General features: G+C 40.7%; 1 protein-coding gene across 2 annotated transcripts in view; it reads right to left on the minus strand.

The window, feature by feature from the left end:
• Positions 1 to 2,647: 2,647 nt before the first annotated feature.
• Positions 2,648 to 12,751, minus strand: part of LOC139470225 (corticotropin-releasing factor receptor 1-like) — a 176,703-nt gene continuing 166,599 nt past the window's right edge. For both annotated transcript variants that reach the window (XM_071252545.1, XM_071252544.1), the window contains exon 13: positions 2,648 to 3,013. In XM_071252545.1, coding sequence (XP_071108646.1) covers positions 2,930 to 3,013 — 84 coding nt within the window. In that variant the 3' untranslated portion in view covers positions 2,648 to 2,929. The remainder of the gene's footprint in view (positions 3,014 to 12,751) is intronic.

Raw genomic sequence — 12,751 nt, forward strand, 5'->3', positions numbered from 1 at the left:
CACACGTGTATTTCTCGTGGACTCACATACCTATTTAGCATCATACAGCATATATAGATAGGGATACTTTTATTATCTCCTGCACCTTGTCAAGCAGACAACATTTTTTTACAGAGTTATTTGAGCGGGGTGTGTGCGTTCGTGTTGCATACATGTCTCTTGTGTTCTAATAAGTGTGAAAAGTGACGATGTCATGTCGACTAAACAAGATACGTGTCTGTTGGCTCATGATCTTAAGAAGACGTGGATACGTACTAACGAAACATATTAACTTTACCAAAACATAAGGATAGTATTTAGTTTTGTGAATTAAACAAAAGTACATTTAATGTATTTGCAAACGTATATGTACATATTAACGGTTGGCACAGATCAAGTCACATTGTTCAATGTGTACCTACAAATTAAACCCTATAGAAAGATGTAGACCAACATTTAGTGTCAACCCGTTCTCTATAACAGTGAGTGAGTACGGTTCTAGGCCGGGGACATAATAAATAGGGGAATCGAACCCAGGCCTTCGAGACGAGCGAACGCTTTAACAACTAGCCCCTCCTTCCATCCCACTCTCTAAATAACGTAGATTTAAACCATAGGTTTTAGGCACGGCTTTAGTTTACGAATATAAATATTGAATAGAGATTGACGCTCGGGGATATGGACATTCAAATGCAGTTGAAACTCCATAACATTGCAAAGTGAAATTCATTAACCTTATAGTAGTGTGAATAACACTGAAAAGGGCGTTGTCGTGTGATTTACCAACACCTACCTTTCTGTTTACCTAGATGTACTCTACCCCAAATCAGAATACAACAATACACTCTATACCATAATTGGCGTTGTATGCTGTATGCACGAGTGGGCGAGTCCATTCCACAACCAGAGGACGCTTGATAATAAAAGCGACACAACCCCTTCCATAACCATACGGAAAAAGTCCAGTGTTCGATTCTGACTAGATCATAAGCATGGGTTCATGAATCACTATCAAATAGTGATGACACCTGATGTCCCCAAAGGGTGAGCATATCCTGCCCCACCGATGGCACCCTTCACAAACACATGCAAAGGTAAGTCAATTAATTGCCCTTCCAGCTGCATCTGTCACAAACACATACAAAATCAACTGTTCGCCTACAAAAACACGGGATTATATGGTACAAGACAAAATAAGGAAATCAGAAATAATGATTGTGACTGATGCGTGCAATTTGGAAATGTCCTCCTCATGTCCACCATTAAACATTTCGAAAGTTTCACAAGGGCTTTGAATGGTGTAACCCTGATACAACACCTTTAGAACAAGAGTCGTATGGCGCTCTTTGAAGTCTTGGTAGAAAGAGCAAAAGTTGTGAAATGTAAAGACCAAAGGCTGGAGCTGCTGGAATAATGTTCTTCATGAAGGGAAAGTTGACTATTGGAAAGTTGAAGTCAACCCCCTTGTATTGCAGCCTTGTGGAGAGTGTTTCGTCACTCTGAATCTTTATGTTTCGCAAGAATTGTATGACGATCTTTGAATTCTTCAAGGCTCCAAAGAGCACCTTTGGGGCTTTGCAGAATAAAACTGGCCCTGGCCCCAGCAGGGAAGGAAGGTACACTCGTGTAGTGTAGTTTTAGTATTTTACTGAGGTAACGTTTCACTAAACAGGGTCCATGGGCAACATCTGCATCCGATTCGTTTTATGGACCCTTTACGTTTTATTAACACGCCAGTGGCTCCGCGAAGTCGGTACTGTGTGTACTTCTGTCACAAGTATATACGTGCAACCTCACGAGAACAATGGCAGTCGGAAAGATATGTTTCATCATACCATCAATGATATGCATCCTGAATAGGTTAACGGTTTTGTCGCTTTTATTAGAATGTGTTAAATTATTTTTCATTTACCTAAAGCACTTCGAGTTTATAAAAATGACAAATTATGGAAACGTACATGTAAATATCAACTTGATAAAAAAGCTTTCAATCCAAAACTTTTCAGACTATGCGAAGCTTGAATAACGTTATTTCCAAGGAAACATGACGTCACTCCAAATGAAGTCACTGATAGTCGTTTAGAAGTTGGAAGAGCATGAATACATGTCACTTTTTTATGGACAACTTCTTTATTCTTTGTAAACAATGTTACTGGGCTACTTCTACTCACTTCATCAGTATTCACCTGATGAAGGAGCAAGTAGTATCTCTCAAATGTCGTTTACAAAGAATAAAGAAGTTGTTACCCATAAAAAAGGTAAAGTGTCTTCAAGTCTCTCCAAATGTTTCCGAATTCCAGAAAAGGCATTTCCAAAGTATTTGGCATCACATGGGCAGTTTGGAATGAGTTCTTCTTCAATGATTTTACCAAGCATGGAACGAGAGCTGTTTCTTTCAGTGAGTGAGTTGGGTTTAACGCCGCTGTTAACAGTATTCCAGTTATATCACGGCGTGTCAGCTTAATGTGGGAGGAAAGCCCAAAGTGATGCAGGTCTCAGACGTTAACGACTTTGGTAAAACCCACGAGCACGGGTATGGTGCTGACAAACCTAGAACCATAATCGGAGCGATCCGGGATTCGAACCCACAATATGAAGGTCAAAGGGACGCAACTCTGCACAGCGAATCGCGGCACCCACACGACTGGGACACCCCGTGCCCCCTCTTTCTTTCAGGGTTATATCATGCAATTGGCCTTCAAATCAAAGTGCTGTCACCGGTGATTGCCGCTGTATGCAGTGAAGAATCTTTAGTTCCATGAAACTGCATCTATAGCTCCTTTACCATATTCCATCGACGAATTACACATCCCATGAACATATCACAGACGGAGATCTTGCAAACGTCTGTCTTTGACACTACAGTACACACTTCCACCTTGGCGAAACAGCTTGTGATCTGAGAATTGTCGTGATGACCTTAGTCGACCGTGGTGTGAGGGAGGTAATTCTAACAGTTACTGATAGACGTCAGAGGTTTGGCTGTTCTGTATCTGTGTATCTGGAGGTGCTTGTTTGTTGGGGTGGACTGGCTCTGAAACAAACAGTAAACCGCTGAGGGACTGATAATAATAATAATCATAATCATAATATAAAGCGCAGGACCAGTCCCTTCCCACTCGAAACCGTCTATGTGTGATTTTGCATCAAAATGTAAAATATGAAATGTAGATTATGCAATGAATTTAATGAGGCTGTCCAACACATTGTCAGTGGATGCCCAGCTTTGGCACAAACACAGTACCTTAAGCAACATGATGGAATGGCTCGATCATTTTATTACCGCCTTCGCCATGCTTGTGGTTTTGACACAGAGGTCCACCCATGGTACGACCCGGAATATGTATAGGGCGTCATGGAGAATTATAAATACAAAATCCTTTGGAATTGGCTCGTTTACAGCCACAGACGTATCAAGGCCAACAAACCTGATCTTGTCCTTTTTGATAAATCCAATGAAATCATTTATATTGTTGAAGTCTCTGTCCCTTTTGACACTTATCTGATTGACAATATTCAAGAAAAACAAATATGCGGACCTCGCTTTCGAAATGTCACGCTTGCATCCCAAGTAGCAAGTAGTCCGACTCCCCATTGTTCTCGGTGCCTTAGGTTTGGTACCTCCCAATCTGTTGACTGACATTGGGAGACTACCCGGGTTTGCTGCCAGGAATACAGCCCTTCTGACAATCTGGGTAATGCAGAAGGCTGCAGTGTTGGGGAGTCTTCACATTCTCCAAAAGGTTCTGAGTGGGTTCGACTTGTCAGAGCTTGGGGGGAGAAGTCCCATTCGCCGTGTGTGCTGCGTGTAGAGGGGGGTGGGGGGTGGGGGGTGGGCTGAGCTTATGATGAGCCTTACCAGTCTGACTGCCAGGATCACCCAGACCCTCTTTGCTGCATCTTTTAAAGCTGTATAAACTACTACTACTACTACTACTACTACTACTACTACTACTACTACTACTTATCCTTCTTATATGGTAATTAGTGGTTAAAGCGCGCGCTCATCATGCCGAAGACCTGGGTTTGATTCCCCACATGGGCACAATGAGTTAAGCCCCTTTCTGATGGAATATCGCTAAAGGCGGCGTAAAACCATAATAGTACCATCTGCGAAATTGACCTATTAGAACCGATAATTGACTATGTTAGCGATATGTGGAGACTCTCAGCAGATTGTCTATTGGCATGGTGCACGTGATGCCTTTACACATGTCTATATATTTGATGTCAAACGGCACGATCTATTAACGAATATCTCCAAATCATTTTAAACGTTTACAGTAAAAATCCACTTGATTTGGGGACCATCTCCCCATATACACATGTGTGAAATCTTTATGAAATCACTTTGCTTGAAACCAACAAGTCGATTGAGATGCCTTTCTTTCGTACAGACTGTGAATGGATCAAGATTTGCATCAATTACCAAACACCACCAGTGGGAAGGAAAGTGACGTTTAGTCATAACATCACGACTGGGACCCTACCGCATGTTTTAGCGTTCCTGTGTTATAACGTCATACTTACTAAAATTTCGAAATGACGTGACAACTAGGACCCTACCGCATGTTTTAGCTTTCCTGAGTTATAACGTCACAATTACTAAACTTTCGAAATGACGTGACAACTGGGACTCTACCGCATGTTTCAGCTTTCCTATGTTCTTACGTCACAATTACTAAACTTTCGAAATGACGAGACAACTGGGACCCTACCGCATGTTTCAGCTTTCCTATGTTCTTACGTCACAATTACTAAACTTTCGAAATGACGAGACAACTGGGACCCTACTGCATGTTTTAGCGTTCCTGTGTTATAACGTCACAATTACTAAAATTTCGAAATGACGTGACAACTGGGACCCTACCGCATGTTTTAGCGTTCCTGTGTTATAACGTCACAATTACTAAACTTTCGAAATGACGTGACAACTGGGACCCTACCGCATGTTTCAGCGTTCCTGTGTTATAACGTCATACTTACTAACATTTCGAAATGACGTGACCACTGAGACCCTACTGCATGTTTCAGCGTTCCTGTGTTATAACGTCATACTTACTAACATTTCGAAATGACGTGACAACTGAGACCCTACTGCATGTTTTAGCTTTCCTGTGTTATAACGTCACAATTACTAACATTTCGAAATGACGTGACAACTGGGACCCTACTGCATGTTTTAGCTTTCCTGTGTTATAACGTCACAATTACTAAGCTTTCGAAATGACGTGACAACTGGGACCCTACTGCATGTTTTAGCTTTCCTGTGTTATAACGTCACACTTACTAACATTTCGAAATGACGAGACAACTGGGACCCTACTGCATGTTTTAGCTTTCCTGTGTTATAACGTCACAATTACTAACATTTCGAAATGACGTGACAACTGGGACCCTACTGCATGTTTTAGCTTTCCTGTGTTATAACGTCATACTTACTAACATTTCGAAATGACGAGACAACTGGGACCCTACTGCATGTTTTAGCTTTCCTGTGTTATAACGTCACAATTACTAACATTTCGAAATGACGTGACAACTGGGACCCTACTGCATGTTTTAGCTTTCCTGTGTTATAACGTCATACTTACTAACATTTCGAAATGACGAGACAACTGGGACCCTACTGCATGTTTTAGCTTTCCTGTGTTATAACGTCACAATTACTAAACTTTCGAAATGACGTGACAACTGAGACCCTACTGCATGTTTTAGCTTTCCTGTGTTATAACGTCACAATTACTAACATTTCGAAATGACGTGACAACTGGGACCCTACTGCATGTTTTAGCTTTCCTGTGTTATAACGTCACAATTACTAACATTTCGAAATGACGTGACAACTGGGACCCTACTGCATGTTTTAGCTTTCCTGTGTTATAACGTCACAATTACTAAGCTTTCGAAATGACGTGACAACTGGGACCCTACTGCATGTTTTAGCTTTCCTGTGTTATAACGTCACAATTACTAAGCTTTCGAAATGACGAGACAACTGGGACCCTACTGCATGTTTTAGCTTTCCTGTGTTATAACGTCATACTTACTAACATTTCGAAATGACGAGACAACTGGGACCCTACTGCATGTTTTAGCTTTCCTGTGTTATAACGTCACAATTACTAACATTTCGAAATGACGTGACAACTGGGACCCTACTGCATGTTTTAGCTTTCCTGTGTTATAACGTCACAATTACTAAACTTTCGAAATGACGTGACAACTAGGACCCTACTGCATGTTTTAGCTTTCCTGTGTTATAACGTCACAATTACTAACATTTCGAAATGACGAGACAACTGGGACCCTACTGCATGTTTTAGCTTTCCTGTGTTATAACGTCACAATTACTAACATTTCGAAATGACGTGACAACTGGGACCCTACTGCATGTTTTAGCTTTCCTGTGTTATAACGTCATACTTACTAACATTTCGAAATGACGTGACAACTGGGACCCTACTGCATGTTTTAGCTTTCCTGTGTTATAACGTCATACTTACTAACATTTCGAAATGACGAGACAACTGGGACCCTACTGCATGTTTTAGCTTTCCTGTGTTATAACGTCATACTTACTAACATTTCGAAATGACGAGACAACTGGGACCCTACTGCATGTTTTAGCTTTCCTGTGTTGTAACGTCATGCTTACTAAAAATTTCGAAATAACGTCACAACTTCGACCAAACGCATGTTTTAGCGTTCTTATGTTATAACGTCACACTTAATAAAATTCAACAGCCAAAGAGTTAAACATTTTGACGGTTACTTCGCAACAGTTGTATAGAAAAACATATGATAATATGTTTTTTTTAAAGTAAAAGGTAGTCCTTCAAGCTGAAGGGATACATTTGAACGTGTATAACTAATGCAAACGCTGAATGTGACAGATTCCTTGGACCCGACAATCAGATTCCCTGGACAGGACAGTCAGAGCCAATAAAATGTCTCACTGTCAGAGATGTTCTGTGCTAAGACCGTGATAGGAGAGATTGACATGGAAAAGTGACCTCCGAAACGAAGCTGTGGTATTTATCCTTAAAGAATGAAAACATACCATAGTGGATAATCAAGGATGTTCTAGAGCGGGATGAAAAAGTGGCGGGAGATTTTTGTTATATTTAAGCAGGACATAAATGACAAGCAGGCTAAAAATGTCAAAGGCTTTTTTATCTGGTATGTATTTATGAAAGTATTGGTAATGGACACTCGCGTGTCTGTTCCAACGGTTAATGATATTGCCTGGTCATCGATATATAGCAATCGTCATAGATAATTGCCATGCATAGATAAATCGATCAATTTGTTCCACCCAATTTGTTGATAATATAAGTGAGTGAGTAAGAGAGTTGTGTTATTTCGGACAGTATTCCAGCTATAGCACGGCAAACCAGCTTGATGTTGGGGGAAAGCCTGAAGTGATGCAGGTCTTAGACGTTTACCACTTCGGTGAAACCCACGAGCACGGGTATGGTGCTTAAACGGGATTCGAACCCACGATCAAAGGTTGCTGGTGTGCCTGGGTGAGAGTGGTTTTACAATTTTTTGCAATATTCCAGCAATATCACCTCCGGGGACACCAGAAATGGGCTTATCACTTCTGTCAATGTGGTGAATCGACCCCGGGTCTTCAGCGTGACGAGCGAACGCTTTAACCACTAGGCTATCCCACCGCCCCGCGGCGCCTTAGAGGACTGTGCCACGTGTACACTCAGGTAACACAAGAAAGGGCCTCTTTGGCAGGTACTCAATACTCAACAGATTGGTCAAACTAATATAGTTCGAAACAATATAAATTGCATCTACTACTCGTAAGTCCATCAGGATGAAACAGATTTGCCACGAAAGAATAGTAATAAATAACAAAAGGAAGGCTTCAGACTGATGAATGAGAATAACGTTAAAACAGAACCAGGGGGATCTTTCGTAGGACGATGCATCACCAGGAACCATTATTGCATTTATGAAGAATTTGGGGGTCTGGCAATGCAATTCGATTATCCACGCTTCTGTGGGTATAAGACAAGGAGCTGTCCTGGTCCTCCATTATAAAGTGAGTTATATATAATTATTACGATGTGGAATTATGACAGAGAATAACTACTTTAATAGCAACGTTTTTAAGTATATACATTTATCTGACATTTGGAAACAATTTTTATACTTTTTAAAAATAGTTTATCGTTTGTGGATGTTTTGCTAACTAATGTGTTTCGTTAGGTCGAAATTGAATTTTAATTCGGTTTACAAATTGATTGCCGATTTTACTAGGAAACGTGTGTTTATTCTGCCAGTGCAGGATGCTTATTATATTTACAGTGACATGAATAGAATACTCGTGTTGGAAAAGGCTCCGTTTAGTGTTTGCAGAAGCCAAAGATAACATATGATGCATTTAATCAATTATTACGTAAAAGGTTTAGGAATACATGTAAATGATTGTAAAAGTTTTAGATTTATCTGTTGTTTTAATCAATTCTCAATAAAGCGGTCGGAAAAATGAAGTTAAAACCCAACTAAATGAATATTTATTTTAATTTTTTGATTGTGTTTTTTTTCATGAACTTTCGGGAAAAAGGGGATTCCGTCCAGACGTCAATGGCTATTTTTTACATCGCCTGTCACAACCCTTATCTTTGAGTACAATAAGATAGCGATATAAGAATGTTTACGAAGCACGTTTTGTCTAAGTTCGATGCATTTTATGGACTTGTGTATTTACACTTCTTTAACTCTCAAATTAATTATTAAACCCAAACAGGCGACCGAGGTTGGTATTTGCAATCGAGATTAGATATTTATTAAGCTACAGCCACGAAATCATGGCGCTAGGGTGATCGTAAGTCCCATACCTTTGTTGAAGCGCTGGGGTTGTTTCGCGGAAAAAGGGTCCAGCAATGTATTGCTTGCCATGAGGGCGACTGAGGGACCATTTGATATTCTGGGTGGTGGGGTTCGGGGTGGGGTTGGGTGGTGGTTGGATTTCGTATCGAGATAAGACTTTTTCAGCTACAGCTACAAAACCAGATATTTTATTATTTAAAACTATGATCCTGATTTTTTCTATATGAAACACACCTTGCAGCAATGTCTTTTTTGACAGGCGATTTTGTTCAACAGTCTTTCAAGAGCATAAATATATTTTTTTAAAGAATGTTCGGGGGCAATTTCCCCCCGATTATACTGATCGGAAATGGTACGCTTCTTCATGTTGAGTCGATGCCGAATCTGTATCCATGTTTTTAGAAACGTTGGACATCAATTTCAGAGTTTGTTTTCAAACGTTTTGGCCAAAGTATCTTCTTTCGACTTCGCCAATCCAAACAGAAATTCTGATTCATATTCCTAAAGAAATAGATCAGCAAGACGGCGTGGTGCCAATGAGGATGGCTACTTCTTGCCTAAATGTCTTACTCCCAGATATTACATAAATGTTATCTATAAGGAAGTCCAGCATTTTATATATTGTTTTTTTCAGTTAACTTCAGATGGTATTTGCTTTCATTTTTGACAAATTGAACTGAACCTCTGAAGCTTTCATGGACGATGTTCCCGAGTACTGTCACCCTTGGCCATGTTTGACTAAAATGATTTTGTTTTTCCTTGTCTGTTCTAAAATATTTTTACTTATAACAATCATTATGGGTATGCGGTTCTTGAATCCCAAACTGCCTCCCAAAGGAGAAATTGCATCACTGCTTTGGAGGGCATTGTGGCGTTATTGTGACGTCATCAGTGACTATGACATTTGATTGTGACGTCATAGTCACTGATGACGTCACAATGACGTCACAATCAAATGTCATCACTCACCTCTCTGCCACTGAAGCTAGTTAGTTAGCTGTACTTTTTACACTCAAGACACAAATTATTACTTGTCTGTACGAAGAACAATTTTGGATGACATTTGGAACCATAGCCGAGTGTCGTTTGATATCAGTATATATAAGATAGGTACGCAATAAATCGCAAAGAACAATGGAGAACGAAGCGTGGTTTAATTCACGATAAAAGCATGCTTCTATCGTGACGTCATTTATGGAGTTTCGAATATACGCTTGCAACCTGATGACGTCACATATTGGACGACGGTTTTTTTGGAGAGGGAAGTGTCTTGTAAGTGGTTCTCCATAGCTTGGGTACGCAGATATACGCAGTGGCCGTACGGTCGCATCGTATTTGAATACGGGTAAATATTTTTAAAGCTGGTACATTTAATCAACATCATCATCAAGAGGCAGTACGTCATGTTGATATCTTATATAAGAAATAAACGACGAGTTGGAGTCGTTTATCGTTCAATAAAACACTGCAGGGAAAATAAAACACTCGCCCCTCATGGTTTATTCTCCCTGAATATTTTGTTTGTACGATAAACAACTCCCACTCGTCGTTTAATTCATCTGTCAATACTTGTCGATTGATGTTTAAAACTCCTCGGCAAGTCATATTTCATATAAAACTAACGGAAAAACTAACGGAACTATCCGTATATCCATCTGATGGATGATATGTGACGCACATATAATATGCCATAACTGAATATCGTTATGAACACCGCCTCTCCTATTTGTGTTTTTTGTTGTTGATTGTTTGTTTAACGCTACATTCAATATTTCAACTATATGAAGCGGCTTGTAAATAATTGAGTCCGCTCCAGACAACCCAGTGATCGATATTATTATCAACGACACGCCATCGACCTATCCACCGAGCCCGACCACCACTAAAGTCGTCTCTTAAGACCAACGGGGCACGTGTGGCCAAGTCGTCTAAGGCGCCGCTATTCTCTGTGCAGAGTTGCGTCCCTTAGGCACGCCAGAAACCTATGATTGTGGGTTCGAATCCCGGTACGCCCCGATTATGTTTCTAGGTTTGTCAGCACCATACCCGTGCTCGTGGGTTTCACCGAAGTGGTAAACGTCTGAGACCTGCATCACTTCGGGCTTTCCTCCCACGTTAAGCTGACACGCCGCGTTATAACTGGAATACTGTTAAAAGCGGCGTTAAACCCAACTCACTCACACACTCTTAAGACCAACATAGGTTGCTGATGACCATTGGTACTGTCTGTCCAATTGAAACTGCTGTAATACTTCATCTCAACATAACATCTCGCAACTACATACCAACGTCGAGACATGCTTTGTATGCAACAACAACATCATCATTAGCAAGTTCTGCCAGTGCAATAACCACGGTGGGATTACAAGGAGCACACAGTCAGTTAATGAAGGCGTATTTCACACAACGACAAACGTGTTACCGCTCGTCCAAACTTGGTTTTAATCAGATGGATGTGCCGATTGGGACCTGGGAAGGGGAAATTGGGCTTGGGCTGGGGACCAATTATGTGGTCAAGAATTCAAGAGTCCAGACAGATTGTTCGACCATGTGGTAGTGACGTTGTTTCTTATTCATGGAACTATGGAATGGAAAATTGACCTTCAGAGTTACAGTGACACACATCACAGTTGATGACAAGGACTGAAAGGTGGATTTGCTTTAGACGGATCTCAGACAGCAGTGATGTTATATTCATGTAGCCTATGCCTAAAATTTGGTACTCTTCCAGAGTGTGAAACCGTAAGTTATGCATCTTTCGCATCCGAGTCAATCAGAGTGTTATCACTGGATGAATACTATCAACCTGTAAATTCAGCGAGGAACTCTTTGGAACTCTTCAGATAACGGAACTTTAGATGAATAAAAGAATTGCAGTTATAGCACGGCGTGAGTGAGTGAGTGAGTGAGTGAGTGAGTGAGTGAGTGAGTGAGTGAGTGAGTGAGTGGGTGAGTGTTTGTGGTCCGGGGTAATGGCGATTTTATAGTGCTAGCCCACTGAAGTGAGGTTGAGGTGAAATTTGGTTTAACGTCGCGTCGAGTGTGTCCGTGTGTGAGACTGTGTGTGTGTGAGACTGTGTGTGTGTGTGTGTGTGTGCGTGTGTGCGTGTGTGGTGCTATCCCACTGAAATACCAGAGATATCTAATGAATATGAAAAGAGTTTTTATTTATTGAAAAGCACACTTTGCAAATTTTGTCATCACCTTAAGTTACATTCCTTATCGGTGGAATGGCTTAGCTCTTTTTATAAGTATTAGCACACATGCAGTTATCTTCGTTAATTAATCATCGATATTTCCTGGTTCTGTTTTAAGTGGCGAGGACCATACAAACAATTTGTTAATTTCAAATAAATGTTCTCTATCGTAATATGGTACATCATACATCCACAGTAAACGCTTCTATTTATGGTTATTTGTTTGTGGCTGTTAAATAATCGAGTCTGGGCCAGACAATCCAGTGATTGACATCATGAGCATCGATCTACGCCATTGGGATACGGTGATCCCGTTAGTTGCCTCTTACGACAAACATTGGTTGCCGGAAAGCAATTCTAGTCCGGAATCTTCGTGATGAAATCAAGTGCTGCTGGTGCGAGCGATCGTCCTTGGTTCATATAGACGTTCAAATCATTTTCACACTTGAACCATTAACAGGAGCATGCACGTATAAATCTATCTCCGGTCCCTGTGAATAAACTAATGTTTTATAGCACTTAAACGGCGGCAATAACGTCTTTAGTCTGTGAATACGCAGCTGTACTCAACGAGACATGGGCATTGGCGTAAACCCCATTAGCAGGACCTGTCATTAACGACTTATCTGTCTGTCGCCCCTATCCCCGTGTATTTAACTGGTATGTAGGGTATTTAGTTTTGGCCTTGGTCTGCGAAGAAAACAGCATGATGTATTCTATTTCTA

Source organism: Haliotis cracherodii, unplaced genomic scaffold (assembly GCF_022045235.1).
Source record: "Haliotis cracherodii isolate W230 unplaced genomic scaffold, xgHalCrac1.p SCAF_20, whole genome shotgun sequence".
NCBI classification, from domain to species: Eukaryota; Metazoa; Mollusca; class Gastropoda; order Lepetellida; family Haliotidae; genus Haliotis; species Haliotis cracherodii.